Here is a 23697-nt window from a genome sequence, read left to right as displayed (position 1 = left end):
ATTTTGAAGTTTTTAAGTAGCTTTGGTGTTGAATACCTTTCCTAGTTATTTAGCAGTCTGGCAAATTAATACTGGCCCATATATCAGGTATCTAAAATAAATTAGGCTGCAGGCAAGTAAAATACGAGTAATTAAATAGAAACCCCAGCACTTATAGAGGGCTGTTTTTGAAGGAGCCCAGGGGACCGTATTTTATGTATGCCGCCACAGCTCCAGGGTGGGGTCAGAGATTGTTGTTCTCTTAGCCACATCTAGCAAAGGTCCATCCTCCCTGGAGAAAAATCTTCCTTGCTAAGGCGCGGGGGGGTGGGGGGGGTGCAGCATGGGCTAAGATGTCCTAGGACTTATCTGGGTCAGCAGAAATATTTCATGTTAAATAGCCTGAATCAGGGGGTCACACCCAGTCTCTGCGCCACCTCTCTTTTATTTGTCTGTGATGTGACTGACACCATCTCTTAAAGATGCATAAGCTTCAAAAGAGGCCACAAGACCTCCCTCACTTGTAACAGCCTGGTGAATTTCTACCCCTTAACCTTTCTCACTTTGATCCTCATTACGAATCCCAAACTTCCCACCTCCAAGCGCATGACAACTTGCAAGCGCATGACAAACTCAGCGCTGGAAAGGACCCTTCGGAGCCCCTGAGGCATGTAACTACCATCTCCTCTTTACTGCCCACTCAAGAAAGCACCCTGAATGCAGCAAGTATGTGTGACGTCATCCCAGGGGCAGCTCCAAATTGCCCCCAGCTGTGCACACGACAGGAACATGCAGATGCAAGGTTTCATCTGCAGTAATGCACCCCGTGGCCACATGTGACACCTTGCACAGTGGGGAGGGGGGCGCTCCCCCACCTTGGCCCACAGGCTGAGCCACCCCTGTCGGCCCCATTCTGAGCAGAGGGGAGCCTCAGAGGCCGGTGTAAATGATGAACTAAAAGCAGAAAGTATTCCCTAGTCTCTCACCCAACATCTCTACCGGAAAAAAAAAAAAAAATAAAAGCCCTTTCCTTCCTCCAGGCTCTGCCTCGACAAAAAGGTACCCAAGCCGCTCACGTTTGTCACCCGCTGGGCTGTTACCCTGGTTGCTGAGGCAGGAGCCCTACCTTTGAACACAAACTCCGTTCCTCCCATGACCCTGGAGGAGTGCACGCCCCGGCTGTAGCGGCCCTTGGCGTAGATGGTGAAGGTGGGGTGCTTGCAGACGGGGTCAGAGTAGTGGTAGTAGTGCCCTTCCCAGGTGTTGTTGTTGTCATGGAAGATGAAGTGGCGCGTGAGGAAGAGGACTTCGGGCCGCACCTCGCAGCGCTGGCTCACCCACTCGCCATGCAGGCCGACGGTCAGGTCAGCCTTGGGGGGCAGGAGGGGCGGGCGGTGCTCGTCTGACCTGTGGATGATGCGGCAGGCTATGCAGGCATGGTCATGGTTCTAGAGACAGGAAACAAACACACGAGAGAACTTGGTCTTCATGACAGAGCAGTGCACGCACGCTTCCTTCAAGTCAGGCTCACAGTGGGACTGGGCAACATCGCTTGTCACCTGGGCACCCAAGAGGCGCCTGGAGCCAAGCCCTCGGGCACAGATGGGAGAGTGTTGTGTGTGTGCAGGGAGGGGCTCACAAGCGCACACATGTGTTCGGCTGACTTCAGGGACGTGTCTAAATATTTCAGCTGTGATGTGTACTCTCTTTAGAATCCTATCATATGTCCCAGACACTTGACTTTGGCAAGCCTGGCTTCCCATCATACCCATTGGGATGGCTAGTATGAAAAAAATGTGAAAAGAACAGTGTGGACAAGGATGTGGGGAAGCTGGAACCCTCGTGCTCTGCTTGTGGGAATGTAAAATGGTGCAGTTGCTGAGGAAAAGACCTCCTATACGATCCAGCAGTTTCTGTGCCCCCTCTGGTTTCTGCACAAAGGAACTGACACCAGGGTCTTGAAGAGACAGCTGTTCACCCACGTTCCTCGCAGTATTATTCAGACGGCCCGGTGACGCTAACAACCCAATCACATAGACGGGCAAATGGAGAAACAAGATGTGGTCCATCCATACAGTGAAAGATGATTCAATCTTGAAAAAAAGAAAAGCTCTGACCCAGGCTACAACAGACGAACCTTGATGACACGATGCTCAGTGAAATAAGCCAGACACCAAAGGACAAATACTGTATGATCCCACTTATATGAGGCACCCAAAGTGATCTAATTCAGAGACAGAAAGTAGAATGGTGGTTACCAGGGGCTGGGGGAGGGGGGAAGGAGAGTTTGTGTTTAATGAGGACACAGCTTCAGTTCAGGAAGATGAAAAAGTTCTGCAGATGGATGGGGGAGATGGGTGCCCAATAACGTGAATGTGCTTAACGCTACTGCACTGGGGCGCCTAAAATGGTTAGGATGAAAATGCTTCTGTGTATTTTACAATTAGTTTTTTTTTTTCACTTTTAAAAACAATTATGAGACACACAAAACTGAGAAAAAAGGACAGCATTCCAATTGCTGGAATGACAAAGGGAGTTGCGTAGTAGAGCAGGGGTCCTTTCAAAGGAGGCGGCTGGCAAGAGGGCAAGAGCAGAGCCTCCGCGAAGCCAGCCTGCACACCTGTCATCCATTTGTGTCTGCCCGCCTCGAGGTTTGAAGGCCTATGGGCTCTTAATTTGCTTCCTGCTTTTTAGCTTTCAGCCATTTAATTAGTGCAAGATAGCTGCAGCTCTTTCAGGGGCGCCTCGTTGTGCACCTGCTTGAGAACACTACCACAGCCTCTGGACAAGGGCTGTCTGTCTAGGGCTGTGGCTGAGAAAGCCTTCCAAGGGTAGAGGTGGCCAGACACTGCCAGCCATGTAAATGCTGTTTGTCCAGAGAGCTTGGGGCTCCTCTCAAAACGCTACAGTCTGGAAGACAAGACAACTGGGTTCTGGGTTGCATCTGCCATTGCTGGGTGTTCAACCGAAGCCATGGGACACCTGCGTGCCGTGGGCTGCGTGCCCCTGGATTGGGGGATGACCTTTCTGGTATTCTCCTCCCACACCAGCTTGGCTAAAGCCAACTGGGCTAACAGAAGCACAAGGCAAATCTGATCAGTGCTGTGGAGGGAGGGTAACAGTTGTAGCCCACAGTCAGGAGGGCAGCTCGTGGACACTGGCCGGGGGCTCCCCTAACCATGGGGGCCAGGGTGTGCAGCAGCTCACTGGTGTGGCCTCAGGCCTGAGAGTGGGCACTGACAGGAACTCCCAGGAGCCTATGTATATGCTTCCTGGAGTCAGAAACCCAGATTTCCAATGCCTTTTCTTGTCTAGCAGTGGCTCAGTGTGACCTACGGTTGTTTGGTTAGGGGCTGGGAGATCTCCGAGGGTAGGAGAGCAGGAAAGGGCTTTTCGGTCGCCATGCCTCTACATTCCCTCTACATTCTCCTCCAAAGAGAACACCAGGCTTGCTAACTTGTTGCTGTGCTCATCAGATGAGTCTAGAGTTGGAACTAGGGGAGAGAAGGCTTCCTTTGTTCAGCTTTGTTTGTGGTTTGTAGATGATAAGATCAAGTGGGCTGCCACAGAGTCTCATTCCCCACAAACTGCTTTGAGATCTATAATTTGGGAATTTTAAAAACATCGTATGTGGCCACTTCATTGCTGGCCATTCTTAGGTAGGAGTCTCATTCCCTGACAAGATTTGTCTGCTCAAATACCAACATCAAGTCAAGAACCTCCCAGAAAGCTTCTGGGATGGGGTGGAGGTGGGCAGGAGAATAGGGGTCTTAGCTCTCACAAGACTGCTCCAGCATAACATCAGGGATCAAATGCTCTTCCATCAGAACAGGAACCAGCTTGGTGATGAGAGGTAGGCACAGCCTGCAGGCCCAGACTGCTCCGGAGACGTGCCATGGTAGCATCTGGAGTTCATGTGGTGCTTTTAAGGTCAATGGCATAGAGGCCTGAGCCTTGAGATGGGGACCTGGCTGAAGCATTTCCATTTATCAGCGGAGAAAAGTAGGCCACAGGCAAGGAAGGCTTGCCATCCATCATTTGGGTCTGTGAGAATTGAGGGACAGAGTGAGAGGAACCTGGCCCTTGGGTATTGGTCTTACCAAATTCCTACTTATTTTATTGTGGTAAAATATATAAAGTAAATACATATGTACATAATGTAAAACTTACCATCTTAACCATTTTAAGTGCACAGTTCAGTGGCACTAAGCACATTCATACTCTTGTGCAACCATTACTACCATCCATTACTAGAACTTTTTCATCTTTCCACATTGAAACTCTGTACTCAATAAACACCAGCCCCTCATTCTTTTAATCGCAGCCCTTGGCAACCACTACTCTACTTTCTGTCTCTATGGGCTTGTCTACTCAAGGCACCTCATAGAAGTGAAAGCATACAGAATTTGTCCTTTTTGTGACAGGCTTATTTCACTTAGCATAATGTCCTCAAGGTTTATTCACATTGTAGCTTGTGTCAGAATTTCATTTTAAGGCTGAATAGTATTTCAATGTATGAATGTGCCACATTTTGTTTATCCATTCATCAGTTGATGAACACTCCAGTTTTTGGCTACTGTGAATAATGATGCTATGAGCACAGGTGTACAATCTATTTAAGACCTGACTTTCCATTATTTTGGGCATACCCTCAGAAGCTAAATTTCCGGATAATACCATAATTCTATGTTTAACTTTTAGAGGAATCACCATACCTTTTTTCCACAGCAGCTGCACACTTTACATTCCCACCCATGGTGCACAGGGTTCCAATCTCTCCACATCCTCACCAACAGTTTTTTTTTTTTTCTCTTTTTGATAATAGCCAATCTGATGGGTATGGTGCAGGGTCCTACTGTAGTTCTGATTTGCATTTCCTTAAGGATTAGTGATACTGAGCATCTTTACATATGCTTATGGGCTCTTTGTATATATCTTCTCTGGAGACATGTCTACTCAAGTCCTTTCACCATTTTTTTAATAGGGTTGTTTTTGTTGTTGAATGGACTAGTAACTTTTTATAACAACTCTTAAGCAGACATTAAGAAACCAAGATGTCATAAACAAGGGTGGGATTTTTGGCCTCTCTGCAAATGACGTCATCAAGGGGAAAGTTTAGCCATGGTTAGATAAGGGGGAAACCTTTCTGTTGTACAGACAGATTTTTTTAAAAGTCTAATTTGTGCTCTTTATTCCTATCATCCTTGGCTTGAATAAAACCTGCAAGACCCATAGCGACAATTATGTGGAAGCAGAAATTAAGGCCTATACTCTGTATTGGCTCTAAAATTTTTCTTCTTCAGGATGCATTTCTTGAATAGCAGCTTTTCAAAACAAATAAATGGGAAGAGCTTTTTGACATGAAAAGCGATGTGTACTCTGAAATATCAGGTGCTTTATGATTCTTGGTCCCCAACTCCGATCCATTTTCTCCTCTGAGAAGCTGTCCTTTTGTAGGCTCTACCATTGGGGTTTCAAACCACTCCCTTCCCTGAATCGTAGAAAGGACTACTTCAAAGTGAGGGTCCACAGAAGATCTGAAGGTTAAAGCAGAGGGACCAGAATGTGTTTTCTTGTTGCAACTCTTTACACCAACTATAAAATGTTTTAGCTCTGAAGGAGGAGGAGAGAAAAAAGATCCCTATGGAATTCATTTCCTAGAAGAAGACAATCAAACCTATTCTAAAAATGAAAAATCGGCCTTCAACCTCATAAGTGTGCAATGTTCTAGGCAGAGTGGGGTTTTGCCCACTGTGCATTCTGATTCCTGCACATCAGCTAACCACAGCCTGCATGTATGGGACATTTGAGTCTGAGGAAGGTCAAGTAAATCATCCCCTTAGCTTATGATCTCTCAAAGAGACCATGGGCACACTTTACAGATGAGGCACCGTGGCACAGAGAGGTAGAATAACATGGCCCAGAGGATTCTACAAGCCAAAAAAAAAAAAAAAAAGGATTCTACAAGCCAAAAGTAGAGTCTGGAACATAATTTATTCTTGGGGCTTTGCTGAGTGCTATCCCCTGGTTACCCCTTAGGCTGACGTCCTGCAAAGAACAGATGTCTCCCTATCAAAGACTCTGGTCCCTGGAACAGGTCTTCTCTGACTGATGACTGATAGGGATTCTCCAGGCTTTCTCCCGGTCCCAGCCAACATTTATTTCTGGAGAGTTGGTTCCTCAACAACATTTGGTGACAGTATCCACTTGTTTCCAGCGTCTTCCCAGAATGGAAGAAATTACTTGATATCATCTTGCTGTGAACAGATCAACTAGAGAAGCAGGATGAATAAAACATTTCTTGGGCTAAAAGTTTTGCCCAAGGAGGAGAAATGGGAACAGATGATGGAAACTTCCTTTCACAGTTTTCTTCCATGGGATAAAAAACACATTCATGTTTCTCAGGAAGAAACCTGCCAATGACTGAAGCTGAACACTTTTTTTTTTTTCCATAACCGCAATTCTCCATGCATTTGATTCAATTTCTATTGTAGGTATTCCTACACATACGGCCTTCCTGGGGCCTCTCCATTCCACTGGAGAAGAACTCTGTCAAGTTCTTGGAGGCCAAGACCAGACGTCTCTCCATTTTTCCTACTTCCCATGACCCTGGGGGGGCGTGACAGATATGAAAAAGTCTCACCTGTGGCAGACTAATTGCTAGGATGCTGTCACTGGCTATTTACCAAAATGAATAGAGTAGGCTAGCATTCATCACAAATGATGAGAGCTGACTGCCTTGTGGAAGGGGCCTCTCAGGGTGCTTTTCAGATCTGGGGTCCCAGGACTTGATGTACTTGGGCTCATTTTGACCACCTCAATGAGTCATGATGATTCCACTTTCAGGAAGCAGTAAGTGGACTAGCCACGGTCACACATGCTGTGTCTCCCAAACAGTAGCTTTAGGGGCTGGAGGTAGCTGGCAGGAACCATGAGGGATGAAAGGATGATGGAAGGACACAAGAAAGCTAGGCTGCCGACTCCTCAGGCTTTGCATTTGTCCCCTGACCACTTAGTGAGACAATGGTCAATTCAACACTGTCCTGCAGTTAAGAAGTGGAGGAGGCGCTTGGGGGATGGGGGTCCCTGGGAGCAGCTCTTCATTTTCTAGAAAGAGGCTTTCTAAGAAGTTTTGAACCTAAAGGTTAGCTCACAAAGACCTTTCTGGTTTATAAAACATTAGAAAAGCACACCAAAGATAAGTTTGCCTCCCCCTCGCATACACACACACACACACACACACACACACACACACACGCAATGTGCAGACTCAACAGCCAGATAGGGCCCTCAGAAGCCAGTTCTTTAAAATAAATGACTTCAAGGATGGTTTCAGAACAAAATTTCTGATTGACATTTTGACTTGTTTCTTCCACTTCTAGCAATCTAAATTCATTTCAATAGCTAAAGTAGATTCGTTTTAATAATCACACTAAATCTGCTAGAAATCCAAAGCCCCCATCAGGTCTGGCCCATCCCCCTCCTCCACTCTCCCTGCAGCGCTGAGCAGACGCCCCTACACACTGCGGGCTTACTACAGACTTTCTGAATGGTTGATTTCTGGCATGCCCAGGCTCTCACTCTGTCCTCCGGGCTCTCTTGCCTTTTAAGGGATCAACTGTTTACCACTTACACTATCCCTGACAACAAGTATTTCCTGGTCTGCAAACTCCTTAAATAAATCAACCTTGCATGTCTGTTTATCTGCTGAAATACTCCAGAGTCAAGGAGTATAATGAACTGTTTCTGCAATAAAAGTACGTGCCAGCAGGTGCGTGGTGCAGCAATTGCCTGACACTTCATACCCTGGCCCCAATAAAAGGTCCACACCGGCAATCCTTTCAGCATCAAGACCCCATCATCCAACCCCAATCGTCAGCTCCGTCTTCTCATACAATGTGCAACGTTTGCTGCTCCACAGTAAACACCCAGCCCCGGCCAGCAGGGCCACACTTTTCTTTAGGACTCATCCTCAGTGTAAGATGGGCTTTTTAAGTGATGACTCCTTGAACTCCCCAGTCCTCTATCACCTCCTGTCACCTCCGGGATTCCCTCTTCTTTCCTGCCAGTGGCGGGAAGAGAAGGAAGGCCAATTCTTCCGCAACCCACCTTCCATGGCTCCTTTGACACCCACTGACCCAGCCACTGGGAGCCCCACCACACTCATGCCTGAGGAGGGGCTCGTCTGTGGCAGAGCCATCTCCTGGGCCTGGGCTGAAAAGTGCGCTGCCCATGGCCACCTGGCCCACAGTCTCTCGGCTGTCACAGATACCAGAAAGTCTCACGGACTCTGAAAAGGCTCAGGAAGGCAAGCTCCCTCATAAACAAAGGCCGGTTGGCAATCTAGACATTTCTACAGAATTCAAGAGAGAAAGCACATGAGTATCACCTTCTTCATTTTCAGTGCTCAGCTACTTTTTAAAAAAGCACTTGGGTGCCTGTCTCCCTCTGATGTGCTATGAATGTGCAGGGGTACAATATTTGAGATACACGGCTTGGGGAAAGTGTCTGGTTTTAGACAACCCCTTTGATTTATGGCCCTGTGGCTAAATCAGTGCAGGATTTTGGAGAAAGATCAATTCCATTTGCTTACAAGTCTGATCCTGAGGCTCTGGCATTTCCAACAACCGGGGCGATCATTTGCTTTTAATTACTATTTGATTCTACCACTGAAAGAATTTGGTTTGCTAACCCTTCAACTGCACGAAAATCTAAGCAGAGGGTGACGGCTGCCCTGATGTTAAATTCAATTCAGGGAAAGCATCTTTTCAGGGTTATTTTATGTGGTCTTGATTTTTTTTTTTTTTTTTTTTTGTACTGAAGACTAGCCAATTTCATCCTGAAAGAATCCTCCCGGCACACCTGATTCTCTTCAAACGCAGCGCATTTGCCAAAGGACTCTGAACCTCACAGCGAAGCTGTATAAAGCTTAGAAAAACAAGTTGATTTAAAGTTTCTATTTTTACATGGTGTCCCGTTTCCAGAGGGGCTGAGACTAGTGGTTTCAAACTCAATTTAGCATTTAAACTAATTTTCAGCCAGGTCTCTATGGACTGGCAATTAAGGGAGGCAAAGAGTTCAAAGAGGCGGGGTGGGGGGGGAGTGTGGTCTCTCCGGATGCTTCCCAGCCCTCCTCCTTCCCCTTCCCGGCGGGTGAGGTGACCTGCCACCAGCCAGTGGCCAGGGAGCACCCAGGGCTGTGCCTGCCCTGAGTCTGGAAGGGCACCACTGGCCAAGTCCGTTTATTCCTTCTCATAGCTGTCCTGGGGAAGGATCTAAACACTTCCTGAGGAATCGGTGGCACACTGCGCGCCAGGCGGATCATGCCAGGGACAACAAGAGAAGAAGAACGGGCCCTTTCAGCTCCCAGAGCCATGCAGACCTCACTGGCCTTCGAAGGACGCCCATGGCCATGCAGGCTGGCAGTCGCAATGGTGGACAGCACACACCAGCCCTGGACGCCTGCCTGGGTCCTTCTCTCAGCCCTGCCACCATCTCCAGCTGTAGCCACAGCCCTCCTCTGAGCCTCAGAGTCCTCACTTCTGAAATTTATTCTAATTTTGCATAGTGACTGTTCAGATAAATGTAAGATCGTGGCACAAAAGGTACAAAGATGTATAGGGCGATGAGTCTCGGTCCAACCATCACCAAAATGTTCCCTTTCTCAGAGGCAGTTGCTACATTTCTCCTGGACCCTTCTGGAAATACGGCCTCCTTTCTAAGTTCATCTTATACTTCTTTCATTATTAGTTTCACACAGTAGTATCATGCTGGTCATGCTATTCTATATCTTTTTCTTTTCTTTGTACTTAACAGAATGCCCAAGGTTCTTTCCACCCTTAAAATTTCTTAAATCAGGGCATCAGGCCTAGGGCTTAGAGGGTCTACCTCTTAAGTATCTGGGTAAATGTCCTCACAATTGCCGTGGCAGGGGAGGGAGGAGAAAAGGGGAGGCAATGATTCATGATGATGAATCATCAAACACTTTGAGGCCCCAGTCGATGTGATTGTCCTTGTCATCCCTCTAGGAGACACCCGCCCAGAAGGGCTACCTACTTCAGGTGTGGAGAGAAGGGGGCTTTGGTGAAGGGCCCTACCCAGATGGCAGGCAGCATTCTGCACACTAATGCAACTGAGTCTTATAGTCTTATCACTTTATTGAAGGAAGATTAGGCTTCAGAAGCAGATGACACCACCATCACCTGCAGCTGATGGCCACAGGAGAAGTGAATTCCAGGATTGACTACCACCTTCAAAGTCCATATTCTTGCCAATTTATCCAGACAGTGTTAAACAAGCAAACAAACAAACAAACAGACAAACATGTCTCCCACTTTTTTGGGAAGCCTTACAACTGTCATCCTCAGTCCTCATGCCAATGGTAATAACTCATGGTCAAGACATTTCTCCTCCAGGAACCACAAGTGTGTGCCTTTGCTCTCTCAACAGAAGGCTCTGTTCAGTGAGTCCACTGACAACATAAGAAATCCCTCCTACAGGCCTGGGGAGGGAGTAGGAATCTTCCAGAGCTACAGGTCCTAGGAATACTGGTTTCACCTATCTGGCCTCCTGATGAGCCATGCCACAAGAAATACAAGGGCAAATTCAGAGTGAGGGAATAGAGGTAAAAAAAAGAAAGTGCATGGTTAATCCTTTCTTTCGATTCAGGACTAAAAGCAGCCTCCATGGGTGTGTGTAGTTGACAAAAACGAATCAGAACCTGTGTGTGGGCAAAGGACCAGCCGAAGGAGGGGACAGCGACCAGACACCAGCCCAGGCAGCTCCAGGACTGCACCTGCCTCCTCCCTCAGACTTCCTCCTCCTCACCCAGTTCCCCGCCTCACTGCTCCCGCCTCTGGGCTGTTTGCTGCCTATTAGTGTCTCTGCTGGAGAGCCAGCAGGTACCATGCTTAGCATAGCTTCCTAAGGGTTCAGGGTGGGACCTGGCTGGTGCTCTTGGCTTACCAAATGTTTCTGGATTATCTGTGGGCTGTTTTTATTCATGACATTTTTACCCCCCATTCCCAGAGATAATTTAAAAGTTGGCTAGACTGTACTCAGAGGAAGCCAAATGTTCAGAAGAAAAGCTCCCTTACCTGGCTGCTCCCTCACACCAGAGATTTCAAGAGAAGTGCTGTTCAGCCGTGTTGATCAGCACCGACTGTGGATGATGCTTCCACCCGGAAGGGTCCCGTGAAGGGATGGGGAGCCCATGATTCCTAGCCGTCGTCTCATAAGCCACCCTTGCCTAGGTGCCACTTATGGCAGGCACCTTGTGCTCTTGATGGCTTGGTGTGATGCACAGGGCCTGCAGAGCTTCAACTCTGCTCCTCACCCATCCTGAGGAGGCCTGGCAAGAAAGGCCACCTTCTGCTTCACTGCCCTAACTTACCTCTTGCTCCTCAGGGCCTCTGAAACCTCACGGCTAGACCCAGTAGGCCTGGCTCCCTGTTCTGTGCTTGGGGACATGCTGTGAGCCCAGGGAGGGGCTGGATCTGGGGCTCTGGGCTGTCTGGCTTCACCTCACACATGGGGACAGTCCCTGGTGAGGCGCATCTAGAGGAAGCAGCGCCCGCCAAGTGGGCTTCCTCAGCAGATTTCCCACAATTATAATAAAGGCGACTTTCATTACAGGAGCTCACAACAGCACAGATAAACAGAAGATAACACCAAGTGGTCCTTGGCAGGGGAAGTACTCTGGGATATCTCTACCAGTCATAAGAAGCTCAAAGGACTAAGAAAAGCAATATATTTAAAAAAAATGAATAAACTATCAAACAAAAGGCAAATGGGGCCCCTCATTTGAAGAGTCATTGTTCTAGAGAGGAGTCCACAGAAGCCAATCTGATGGGGGGCGGTTACTGGAGAAATCTCCTTCCACCCCTCCCCGCACACCCCTCCCTACCTGGAGCTTCCCCAGCTTCTGTGGTGGAAGATCATGTTACAGGCTGACACGGATTCTGAGCCCATGGGAAGGAAATGCTTTGTGAATTCCAAATATAATTACTGGACTATCATTCAAAAAAAGGAACATTATAAGGTTTTAATTGTTTCCTGCCCCTCTCCATCCTCCCTTGTGATCACAGTGACTTTACATTTCACTTAGTTGAATGGAATGAATGTGGGGTCTGGAGAAAGAGGTCTGGGTTCAAGTTCCAGTTCAGAACATCACCAAGTACATGACCCAGGGCAAAAGAAAACCCCCAGAGTTTCAGCTACCTCCCCTTTCTGCCTGCAAGGGAGGCAATACCTGCCTCAGGGGGTCCTTGTGAACTCTGAAAGCAGCAGTGTGGGTGGGAGACCACAAGCCCCACAGCCTACAGCAGCACCCCCTTCCCCTCAGGCACCTCTCCACCTCCTCCAAGGCTGGGATCATTGCTATTGTGACATCCCTTTCACGTGTGGCTATGACATCTCCGAATTTCCTTTATGATTTCCTCTGAGATCAAAGGTGATGTTGGTGGAGGGTTAGAGCTGAGAAGAGCCTTAGGAACCTTCGGAACCACCGCCCGTAGCCACAACATAGGTCATTAGGAAAACCAGAGCCCCCATCCCCACCCCACTGTCCTGTCCCTCCCTGGGCAGCCCCCACCTCTGCACCTTGATGCATGGGGCTTCCTGGGTCCCTTTGACCGCACCCACGGGCCTCCCCACGGGTCACTCGTCTTACTTGGGCCCTGAGTAGAGAGCTGCGGGCTACCTTGGCATTCTGCAGGGGCGGCTGGTAACTGGACGGCCGGTAGAACATCCTCTGCGAGGCGTCGGTGTGGATGTCCCCAAGGAAGAGCTCCTCCACCAGGCGGTCCAGGTTGTGCTGCAGGTACTGCTTCTCCACGCGGATGAGCTGCAGCTCGTGCATGGCGAAGTTCACGGCCTTCGTGCACTCACAACCGTTCTCCGCCCGCCACAGGTCATAGGGCACGTCCTGCAGCCAGGGGCCCCCAGCGGGCACGAACCCCGGGCACGTGCGGTTCACCCGCTGGCTCAGCCTCTCGGCCACGGCCTCCGTGTGGCAGACCACCTGCACGTTGTGCAGCTGGTAGTCGGCCTCCGTGCCCCCGCGGATGATCCAGGAGGCCTGGCGCAGGCGGACCTTGCCCCGGATGACCAGCGTGTAGGTGGGGCTCGTGCACCGGTTGCCACCATAATAGAACTGGTAGGCCTTGAAGGTGTTATTATGGTAAAATCTGTAGGACCGCGTGATGAACTCTGGGCCTGACCTCACCTCACAGCTGAAGGAGGAAAGGAGAAGGCATAGGAGGAGATTCGTGGCAGTGTCAAGAAATTATGGCCATAGCAACAAATGTTCACTCTGAGCCGCCGTTCTTGGGCCTACCACTTATGGAATCCTCGCTGCAAACCCCATGGCTCCATTTTACAGCTGGAGAAACCGAGGCATGAGGGATTAGGGAAGGTGCCCCGGGCCGCATAAGCACCCAGGAGAAACCAGGCAGTCTGGCTCCGGGCTGTGTTCCTAGTCTCTCTACACCACAGTCCTTATTCATTGTATGAACAAGCTAAGGGAGCCCGAACCTGCCCTTCTCACTTCCACCCGGGGGCCTAACTCCAGGGAAGTAAGCGTCTCTCTTTCCGGTGGGAAGAGAGAAGAGAATAGTGCTGGCCTATGAAGGAAGTCTCCTTAGGCTAGTCCAAGACCAGCTGATTTCCTGAACACTTCTCTTCTATGGACCTTGTCTAGAGCAGACAGGTGCTGGATGTCTGTCATCCTGAAATGGAATCTAGTCTGGGGAGAAGTCACTTAGGGGCAATTAGAAATTCGCCCTCCCATCTACTGACAATTAATTTTCCCTCTACTGGGGAAAAGAGTCCATTAGTGAAAGCAAAGCTAACGTAACAGAAGTAAGGGCTCCTTTTGTTTATGCTGACTGACAAAATGACGACAAAATGTTTTTTCGCTGTGGCTTTAGATAAATGCTAGATTCGTAGGCCAGAGATACTTGGACTAGGTCTACAGGGAACAAATGGTTGACAGGAATTGATCACTGCCCTACCCATGGCCAGTTCCTAGCTGTGCAGCACAGCTAGCACCAGGGAAACGCCAGAGGGTTTCTTCAACACATCGGCCAATGAATCCGACCTCTGTAACTCTCCACTAGATGCTAATCTCAGTTATATCATGACTTACATCCATCAGGTTTGGCCTTATAACTCTGCTTGAGTCTGTGATAAATATATAACTATATAATATCAAAACTCAATAGAATATATAATACACACATGTACCACATATATAACATTTACTATATATTATTGACAATATGATTTGAGCAGACTCAGCATTGCTAAATGAAGCAGTGGAGCTGAAATCCCAAAGGCCTATTACTCTCAAAATCACTGACATTTCCATTTTTCCCTTAACACACTGGTACAAGGTAAACATTACTCCAAGTGGGCACCTCTGGGAAAGGCTGTCACTGGAAGCCCAATGAGGCCACGTGCACAGAAGGCACTCAGGGGAACCCTGGGCCCTGTGGTCTGTCAGAGGAGCCACAGAGGTCCTCCCCTTCTGAAGAAGGCCTCGTCCAGCGTGAGTGGTCATTGTGGTCTGTTTATAAGGGCACTGTAAGCGTGCTGCTTGGCCTCAGGACTCAACATATCTCAAGTCCTCACACACTCCACTGGGCCAGCCACCCCCCTCACCTAGGCCTCATCTCCTCTAGATGCACATGTTGCAACCATCTTTTAATTGGTCATTCTCACTTTTTCTACCACCCGTTTGCTGCACAGCAGCCAGAGTGCCTTGTGCAAAAGCTGACTCATGTCTTAAGCATTGTCCTTGCTGCAAACTCTTCGATGACTTTCTAGTTCTCTCAGATCTAACTCCAATATGGCCAGACCTGCCCTGGAGCTGACCCTCCCCACCCCAGCAGCCTCATCTGGAGCTGCCCCTCCCGGATCACTACACCTGGGTTTACTATACCCTGACTACAAGGGCTCTGGATCAGTTGTTTCTCCAACCCAGTCTTTCCCAGTTCTTCCAGATGGAAAGTTCTTCCCTGGGTCTTCCGCACAGCTAAGGACATTCCAGTTCAAGTGTCCTTTCCTTTGGTAAGGACCCCACCCTCATCCTAAAATAAGGCCCTGGTATTCTCCTTGAGCACCTGTTGTTTTTTTCCCCTCTTCATAGTACTTCTTTGTATGTTTATTTGTAAAATTCCTGAAGACAGGGACCATGTCTTGTTTTGTTCACTGCTATATACACAAAATCTAGAACAGTGCTAGGCACACCGTAAATATTTTTACACTCAATAAATATTTGTTTGAATAAAATGATAAATTATTTAAAAGTACATCATATTAAGATTGTGCAAATATTTATCACACGGTTATTTTATGAAACCACATCTTTAGAGAAAATAAAACACCTCTGGGTCTTCATCATCTTATAAAAATTCCTTTTTTTCTCTTTTCTGTGTGCATTTGATCCCTTCCCAAGGTACCTGGAGAAGTGATCAGATCCCAGAGTGAGCCTTGTTAAATCTCAACAGTTTAATGGGTAGGGGAAAAAAAAAAATCACAGGTTTGCCTCTAGGCTATTTTTAAAAGCTGTATTGGAAGATAAGCCAGAGCTCAAACTGGGATAAATCTCAGCTCTGTAGCTTGAAAATGAGTCCAAGAACTATGCCCTTGCTAGTAGAGGTAGCTTGAGTACCTTTTCACTTACTCTTAGAACCCTGAAGCCATATATTAAATTACCAGAATATGGCTAGAATATTCAGATCCTCAGAAGCTTGCAAGTTATGTTTCAGGGTTGGTGAAATACAGACTCCTAATTTCACTTGCTAATGGCTTCTTTTTATACACCAGTGGTCCCGCAGACTTCGGTAAACAAGGACCCATTCACTCCCCGCCTGTGGTTAACAGTGGTAGGCATCTTTGCTTTAGCTAACATTTCTACAGTCTTTAGCTCTGTTTCTTTCCCAACCAGAGTTTCAAAGTGTTGCTTGGCTTTTAGGTAGAACTTAGATAACACCCAGACCATTGCAGAGAGGATACAGTCTCTGAGCATCTGAGAAGCCTCAAGGAAGGCCTTCCCCTGCCTTCCCCTCCCACCCCGCCCCGGTCTGGTCCCGGCCCTCTTACCCGGTGGACACCCAGTGGCCCTCAATAGCTGGTGGCATCTGCACGGTGATCCTTGCACCATTGTGGAGATGTTTGAGCATGTGATGGCACTGTGATTCCTTGAAAGCCCGCCAGGCGCTTTTCTCTAAGGACCTGGGATGGGATCTGCTGTCTGGATGAAGGAGGGCTGAACCCTCTCCCAGCCCTGGAAGAAAAGCGGGAAGTTCGCTGAAAGGAGAGCTCGGGGCAGACAGGAGTGGGGCTGAGGGGCTGCCTCCTTGGCAAGGAATCACCGCAAATGGGAAATGCACTCCTACCCCATGGGTGTACCACTGTCTCTGCTCTCCAGGAGTTCACATCTCAAAGGGGGCTGTGTCCCGGGAGACCACTTCCCAGGGGAGAAAGCCAAGACCCACAGAGACAACTTGTCTCTCGGGAGATCTCTTGGCTATCTCCTGGCAAAGCCTGAGCTCCAATCCCCGCATCTGTGAAATGGCAAATCAGGTGGCGCATCCAGGGGAGAGCTTACAGTGCAGACTGATGAATATTACGAAGAGACAAATGAAGATTATTCCAAAGTCACCCAAGGGAGGTGTAAGAAAGGAGTCAGCAGGAAGGATGGGCTCATGCAGTGGCACATCTGGGGGTGGGGGGGAGCACGGGGACCAGCCTCAGTGGAAGGGGAATTCTGAGGGAATGGAGGAGGCCCAGGAACAACTTGGAGGACTAACTGACATCTGCTCCTACCAAGCTACGCATCTTCTGGTTCTCTTCATCGCTGGATGGCCACCCTCTATAGGGCTGCCCATGGGGGGGGGGGTGGTATGCAAGTCACAGACCACCCCCCTCCAGCGGGGTATGTGTGGGACACGTTTCCCCAATCCCTTTCCCACTCCAGCCTCTCACACCCACAAAGTCATTGCTAATATAGGGTTCTCAATTAAGAAGAACTACAAGAAAGAAAGAAAAAAAAAGAATACAAGAAGCCTATTTTTATTTTCCACAGATAAAGGAATATCAGGAATAAGTTCATCTTCAGTATAAGCAGTTTAGGTCGACAGACACTTAAACGTGCAAAATAACCACCAGCCCGTGTTCAGAATAAAGCATAACACCAGCAAATGGAGTTGTAATCTGAAAGCCCACTGTTTTCTTGAAGATTCACTCCTGAAGTAATTATCACATCAACACACCTCTATTGTGGACCTATTAAATAATCTGTACTATGTTAGTAAAAACAAAACAAAAACCCCAAAACAACCCCAAAACAAAAAGAAAGCTCAAAACCAAAAAACACTAGATATACAAAAAATAAAATAAAAATATACACAGAATTAATAAAATACACTCATCAGAATGCTACCTATGAAGAGGTAGTTAAATATTTTGTAATCAATACCTAATTAACTTCACAGAGAAGCCAGGACTTATGAGGGATCATTCACATGAAATGCAACCTCACCACCAACCCTGTTTAGCCCAGCCAGGTGCTTTGGACCCCAGCAAGAATGAGAGAAATGTTAAATCTCCAAAATCCACGTCTGGTGGTGGTGGTGCTCACAGTGGTTCAGTGAGGCCCTTCCTTCCAGAGGCGGCCCCTGCTTCCATGGAGGAAGAGTGACATTCCTAGGTATTCTCTCTCCATCCCTCATTCAACCTTCCCCAGTGAAGCTGCGTGCGTGACTATGCCATTCACTTCTCTCTGCCAAACTGGCCTCTTTTCAAAATATAGTTCGCCCTTGAACAATGTATTATAGTGTTATATACTGTATTCTCACAATAAAGTAAGCTAGGATAAAGAAAATGTTATCAAGAAAATTATAAGGAAGATACACTTACGGTACTGTGCTGTCTTTATAAAAAAAAAATCCACATTTAAGTAAGTAGACTCACACAGTTTAAACTATGTTGTTCAAGGGCCGACTGCACATGGATTTGGATCAGTGCCTACCCCTGCCATGTAGTAAGGGCCCTGACCCTTTAGTTGTTTGGCTGTGGCACTAGGCCAGGTGGAAAGTCTGAAAAATTCAGGGGTGAACTATTAGCAACCCCACCGTGGACATCTGTCTATACTGTGTCTTCTGATTGAGTAGTTATCACAGTTCTCATGTTTTCATCCCCATTTGTCTGAGGACTCTGTGGATCTCTCTGTTGGCTCTGAACTAGAGAAGGGAGAGGGGGTACTATGGACTGTACCTCCACCAATCCCAAGAGTTGTAATTATCTTGATGATGGGAGGCAGTTCCTGAATCCTCAGTTAGGGGATCAAGCAATGAAAGATATCCACAGCTTGCCGTCTAATAGGTCAGTGACTGTGTGACCAATTACAATGTGGCTAACAAAATAGATTTTAATTCAACTTATGAAGCGCTGGGGGTTGGGGAAGATTCTGCTTTAAATGTGACACTAAGCAGGTGGTAAAGGACCATTATCTCACTATCAATCAAGCTATGTTCTGAAAATTGATTTGTAAACTCCTTTACACCCTGGAACTGCTTTCCCGTAAAGATAATAAAAGCCGGAAGGATAGTGGATATAGGCAAGGCTCTGGAGCTAGGCTGCCTGAGTCTGAAACTGGATCTGCCACTTAAAGGATTTCATCGAATCCAAGACTTCAAGGATTGTTAAGATGCATCATTATTTTAGTACCAGTGACAAAAACACTCGCAGTTCAACGATGACACCGTGCTTGAACAACAGTCCTGAGATACCACTGAATGCTGCACAGCAGTGCCCTACTGCTCTCTCTTGCTTTTATCTGTTCAAGGAGATTTGACGATGTTTCTTGCCTTCAGTTGCAATGCTTCACCTGTGACAAGTGTTTGTTTTGCCTGTATCTCAATAGCAAACAAACACGGCCGCATCTTTTTTTTTTTTTTAAGATCATATATATTTATATATAGAGAGAGCCCAAGTGAGGTGAGTGGGGAGGGCATAGGGAAGAGGGAGAAGCAGACTCCCCGCTTAAGCAGGGAGCCCCATGTGGGGCCAGATTCCAGGACTCTGGAATCATGACCTGAGCCGAAGACAGATGCTTAACCGACTGAGCCCCCCAGGAGCCACATCTTTCTATGGGTATCATCCTTTCTATGTAACTGATTGTTGCTATGTGAGAAAATACGGAATCGCAGTTTATTGCTCCAGTGATAAACATTTTCCTCACTGATGTCAAATTAACACTCCACTGCTCTGTTAGAAGGCCACACTGATTCTGAAGAGTGTAATTTATAAGTGGGTAATGGAGAAAAATAACCCAGCACGCATGGCTCAAACATTTACTCTATTTTCAAAACCGACCTATTTGCAACTAATCCATCGACATGGAGTAACAAGGAGACACATAAAAGAAGTGATGTGATGGGGATCCCTGGGTGGCGCAGCGGTTTGGCGCCTGCCTTTGGCCCAGGGCGTGATCCTGGAGACCCGGGATCGAATCCCACGTCGGGCTCCCGGTGCATGGAGCCTGCTTCTCCATCTGCCTGTGTCTCTGCCATTCTCTCTCTCTCTGTGTGTGACTATCATAAAAAAAAAAAAAAAAAAAAAAAAAAAAAAAGAAGTGATGTGATGACTGTAGGAGCTGTTGTGTCCAGGTTCACACAGGCAAAGACTGTATCAGGGAAGCTAACCGGGGCTGGGACCCCCATCGACCCTAAAATGCACATCCAATGCAGAGACCTTAAAATAGGAAAAAAGCTGTATCTTCCAATTGATGAAACACACCATTAGCATGGTGATCTTAAACAAATGACTCAACCTCTTCAAGCTTCCATCTACTCATTTGTAAAGAGGGGATAACATTACCTATCTCTTAGGGTTGGTCTCAGGATTCACTGAGCCTGTCTTCGTTAGCACAGACACACAGTTCTCATTAAATGTGTTATTATTTTAAATAATGATCAGGCTTTTAGACTGCCTACAGAAAATCCTACCTAACAGCACAGTTAAAATAATGGGAAAGTTGTCCAGAGCCAGGCTCCCTCTGAGCTCTGAGCAGGACAGAGTGCTCAGGGTAAAGAAAGATACAGGGCTCCCCAACAGTTAACTGGAGATCCTTATACAGAAGAGGGCGGAACCCAAAGCACCAGGCTCTGTGGTTGTTGACGAGTTCTACTCAGTTTAACAAATACCTATTCACTCTTACTTTGTATATTTTAGGAGCTGGAAACATGAAGAAGAATGAAGATAAGTTTTTCTGACCTTGAGGCTCGCAAGGATTCATTGGCCTGGATGTCAAAGAACAAGGGTGGAGATGATGAAGGAGGGTTCTGGGAAGGAAGCTGGGAGTTCAAAGGCAGAGGAAGAGGGAGTGGTGGTCAGAATCTGCATGGGTCATTCAGAAGGCCAGTCACAGAGGAAGGGAGCCCATCGTGATGCTTTTTAACCAGGGGTGGAAGAAATAAAATCCCACAACCAGAACCACCAATATGGCAATCATTCAGAAAGAGGCAAAAGATCATTACATCACTTGGGTTTCTAGAGACAAATCTCCACTTGGCCATCACTCTTATCAGACAATAAGCAAAAATTAGAGACCTGGTAAGGCTCAGTGCAAAAGATCAGCAGCACGAGCAGCCAGGTAGAGAAGAACTCTATAGTAAGCATGGCTCCTCAGCATACAGTGAGTTATGGTTTGCACACGAGGCTGCTACTATATTTTTAGGGTAGAAAAAATAGGATTGTTCTCTTTCTCTTTGCCCTTTGAAGTACTCACCACCTTACTCTTAGTAGCAAAATTAAATGGGTCATGTGAAAGCAGGAACTGCTGTACGGTCGGACAAACTGTCTCGGGTCTGCAGTCAACCGCCAACAGTAGTCTCCAATATTTACTTGGCTTGTCTTGTGTGGAAGCTCCAGTTGACCTTCTCATGAGTGCTACTTCTATTAAATGGCTTAGAATTAAAAGGTCATTTGAAGCATCAAGTCTAGCTGCAAGAAGGGGCAAGTTTAACAGCTTTCCTTATCCCTAAGGCTTGTGTCTCAGGATCAGCCATCCTGTGCCCTCCAGGGAGAACAGCCTTAGATTTCTGGTCAACCCAGGGACCTCTGTGTTCACTGTGCCACTCAGAGTACATCAACTCCAATTTGGGCCTGAAACTAGCAGCTCATTCATTCAAACCATCAGAAAAGTTCTGAAGGACAAGGATCTAGTCTAAGCATGGAAGCTACAAACATTATGCCCTGAGGGAGTATCCAATGGGCTGGACAACACCAGATCCCAAGTGGGCTTGTAGGGGGACTCATAGGACAGAAAGAGCAGGCTCTGAATTTATCCTACAAGGATTCATGAAGGGCCAACCATGCCTGGAACACTGAATGGAAGTGGTTTAGGAAGAATATACAGCATAGCCAACATAAACAGGTGGACAGGAAGGGTTCATATAGGAGGAACTGGGGCTGGGCTCAGGGAGGAGGGATCAAATGGGTGGTTCACAACAGAGGAACAGAAGAAGAGAAGCAGGACCAAAATCAGGAGTGCCATGAATCATACTGAGTGTATTTCACTGGAAAGGCAAAGAGAAACCAGCAAAAGATTTTTTTTTTAAGATTTTATTTATGAGAGAGAGAGAGAGAGAGGCAGAGACACAGGCAGAGGGAGAAGCAGGCTCCATGCAGGGAGCCCGATGTGAGATTCGATCCCGGGACTCCAGGATCACACCCTGGGCTGAAGGCAGGCGCTAAACTGCTGAGCCACCCAGGGAATCCCCAAAAGATTTTAAGCAATGTAACAATAGAATTCCCTTTGGGGAAGACCGATTTTCCCATTTTTGGAGGCATGGGAAGCAGATGGGATACAGGAAGATCCATCTTGAAGCTTCTATGATGATGGTTCAGTATATCATTTTTGCTTGAATAAATGAGGAAGAGATGATATGGGAACAGTCTGAACAAATAGCAGTAAATCTCTCTTATAGCCTCTGAGTTTTCTGTCCTGACCATCTTCTGAATGTTGTGGAGAAGGTATACAAGAAGTTATAGTCAAAGAAAGCAAAGAGGGAGGGAGGAAGCGAGAGAGAAAGGAAAGTAGAACTTACACTAATTTAGCACTACATCTGAAAAGAAACTTGTGCAAAATATTTATATATCTTAATCTTGAATTGTGGAAATCCATCATCCTGGTACTTAGCAATGCAATACTCAGGGGTGGTGACTATTAGAATAGTTGCTGTCTGAGTATCTCTATTATTCATAATAAATGTGCTTGTTATATGTAATCGCTTTTTAAAACCTCCAAGTAATTGGACTACCTATGTAACTGGACATGTCGACTAGTCACAATAGCTCATTGCTGAAAATTCTGCCATTGTATGTTGAATGCAGTTGACATTTATGGGCGTTCTTTGATGGTTCAGGTTCTCAAAGTGGTTCAAGGTCATTATTAGGAACACTGGTCCCTACAGGGGCCGCATAGGCACAAATAACATCGACATTTGGTTAACTGAGGATTCTAGATATTTTGGATATTATAGATTTGGATATTATAGATGATAGATCTAGATATTATAATTGAGAAGACTAGTAAATTGGGTTCTCATTTATTAAGATTTTGCTATAAATGAATCCAAGGAAAAGAGGATCTCAAAGTCTTAAAAAACAACTATACAGTAGGAAAGTAAATGAAAATTTAGTCCTCAAGGTGGCTTTGGTAGTTCATCCAATTACGTACATGCCTTTTACCTGCATAAAAGTAAAAATTATAATACTAGTAATAATAAAGTTTGTGTAACACTTTACAATTTACTTTATACATACGTGATCTCATTTATCAAATGCCAGTTACTACCTGGGTGTAGAAAGTTACAAATGGAGAACCATTCTTTAGAACCACTTCTTTCTTTTAAAGAAGTACTCTTTAATGTGAAGTGTTATATAAGCTGCCAGTCAAAAGCTACCAACTGAACTGGAAGCTCTTCATAGCACTGTTCCCTATCCAGCAGAGTTCTGAATCGGGAAAATGACTTTACCATAAAATGGTCTCCAACACTGGGGGTCTCATAGCCTGGGCTCAGACAAAATTATGACAAGTGGGTATTCCTTTCAAGTAAGTGTGGGAGAAAATAGTAGACTTTGGAAGGAAATTATTTACCTGTTGTAAACGAAAATTAATTCCTGAAGGGTTTAGGGTGTAATTCTCTAGATTACCACTTCTAGAGAACTAAATGAGATCCTAGAGCTCTGGATGGTTTATTCACGCGTATGCATGTGTGTGCATGTGTGCACGTGCGAGTGATTAACTCCCAGGGAATAAGACATTCTGTAACAGAAGTTCAAAATGACTGCACAGTGACCTTAACCACTATCATAATTGTAGTAGTCTACTGTTTAGAGACTGAGAACTCTCAAAGATACCAATAAAAAACAAAACAAAACCCAGAATCCCTGAAATGAAAGAAAGCATAGGGTTGACCATTTATACAGAGATTTACATCCTAAATACAAAGCCCTGTGACCAGATGACTGTTGACACAACTGAATTCACCAGACTGTGCATTCAGAAAGCAGTCCTTAGCACAGTTAGTTGTCAAAGGCAATGAATATACTACTTCTGCTACAGCCATCCGCAGCAAAGCTTGCTCCTAAACGCACCGTGTTTTCAGGAAGCAACCAATCCAAGGACAGGGAGGGATGAAACAGAAC

General features: G+C 46.6%; 1 protein-coding gene and 1 long non-coding RNA gene across 2 annotated transcripts in view; one reads left to right on the top strand and one right to left on the bottom strand.

The window, feature by feature from the left end:
• Positions 1-23697, bottom strand: part of APCDD1 (APC down-regulated 1) — a 31462-nt gene that overhangs the window by 2464 nt on the left and 5301 nt on the right. The window contains exons 2-4 of the mRNA XM_025429535.3: positions 16084-16267; positions 12680-13211; positions 1106-1427 (exon numbers count right to left, since the gene is read on the bottom strand). Of these exons, the coding sequence (XP_025285320.1) occupies positions 1106-1427; positions 12680-13211; positions 16084-16267 (1038 nt within the window). The remainder of the gene's footprint in view (positions 1-1105; positions 1428-12679; positions 13212-16083; positions 16268-23697) is intronic.
• LOC125755487 (uncharacterized) lies at positions 12660-20478 on the top strand. Its single transcript, XR_007412188.1, has 2 exons — positions 12660-12799; positions 20218-20478. It is a non-coding gene; the product is annotated as an uncharacterized LOC125755487 (long non-coding RNA).

This window comes from Canis lupus, chromosome 7, assembly GCF_003254725.2.
Source record: "Canis lupus dingo isolate Sandy chromosome 7, ASM325472v2, whole genome shotgun sequence".
In the NCBI taxonomy this organism is placed as follows: domain Eukaryota; kingdom Metazoa; phylum Chordata; class Mammalia; order Carnivora; family Canidae; genus Canis; species Canis lupus.
Note: the sequence above shows the minus strand (reverse complement) of the source record. Positions and strands in the feature narration are given on the sequence as shown.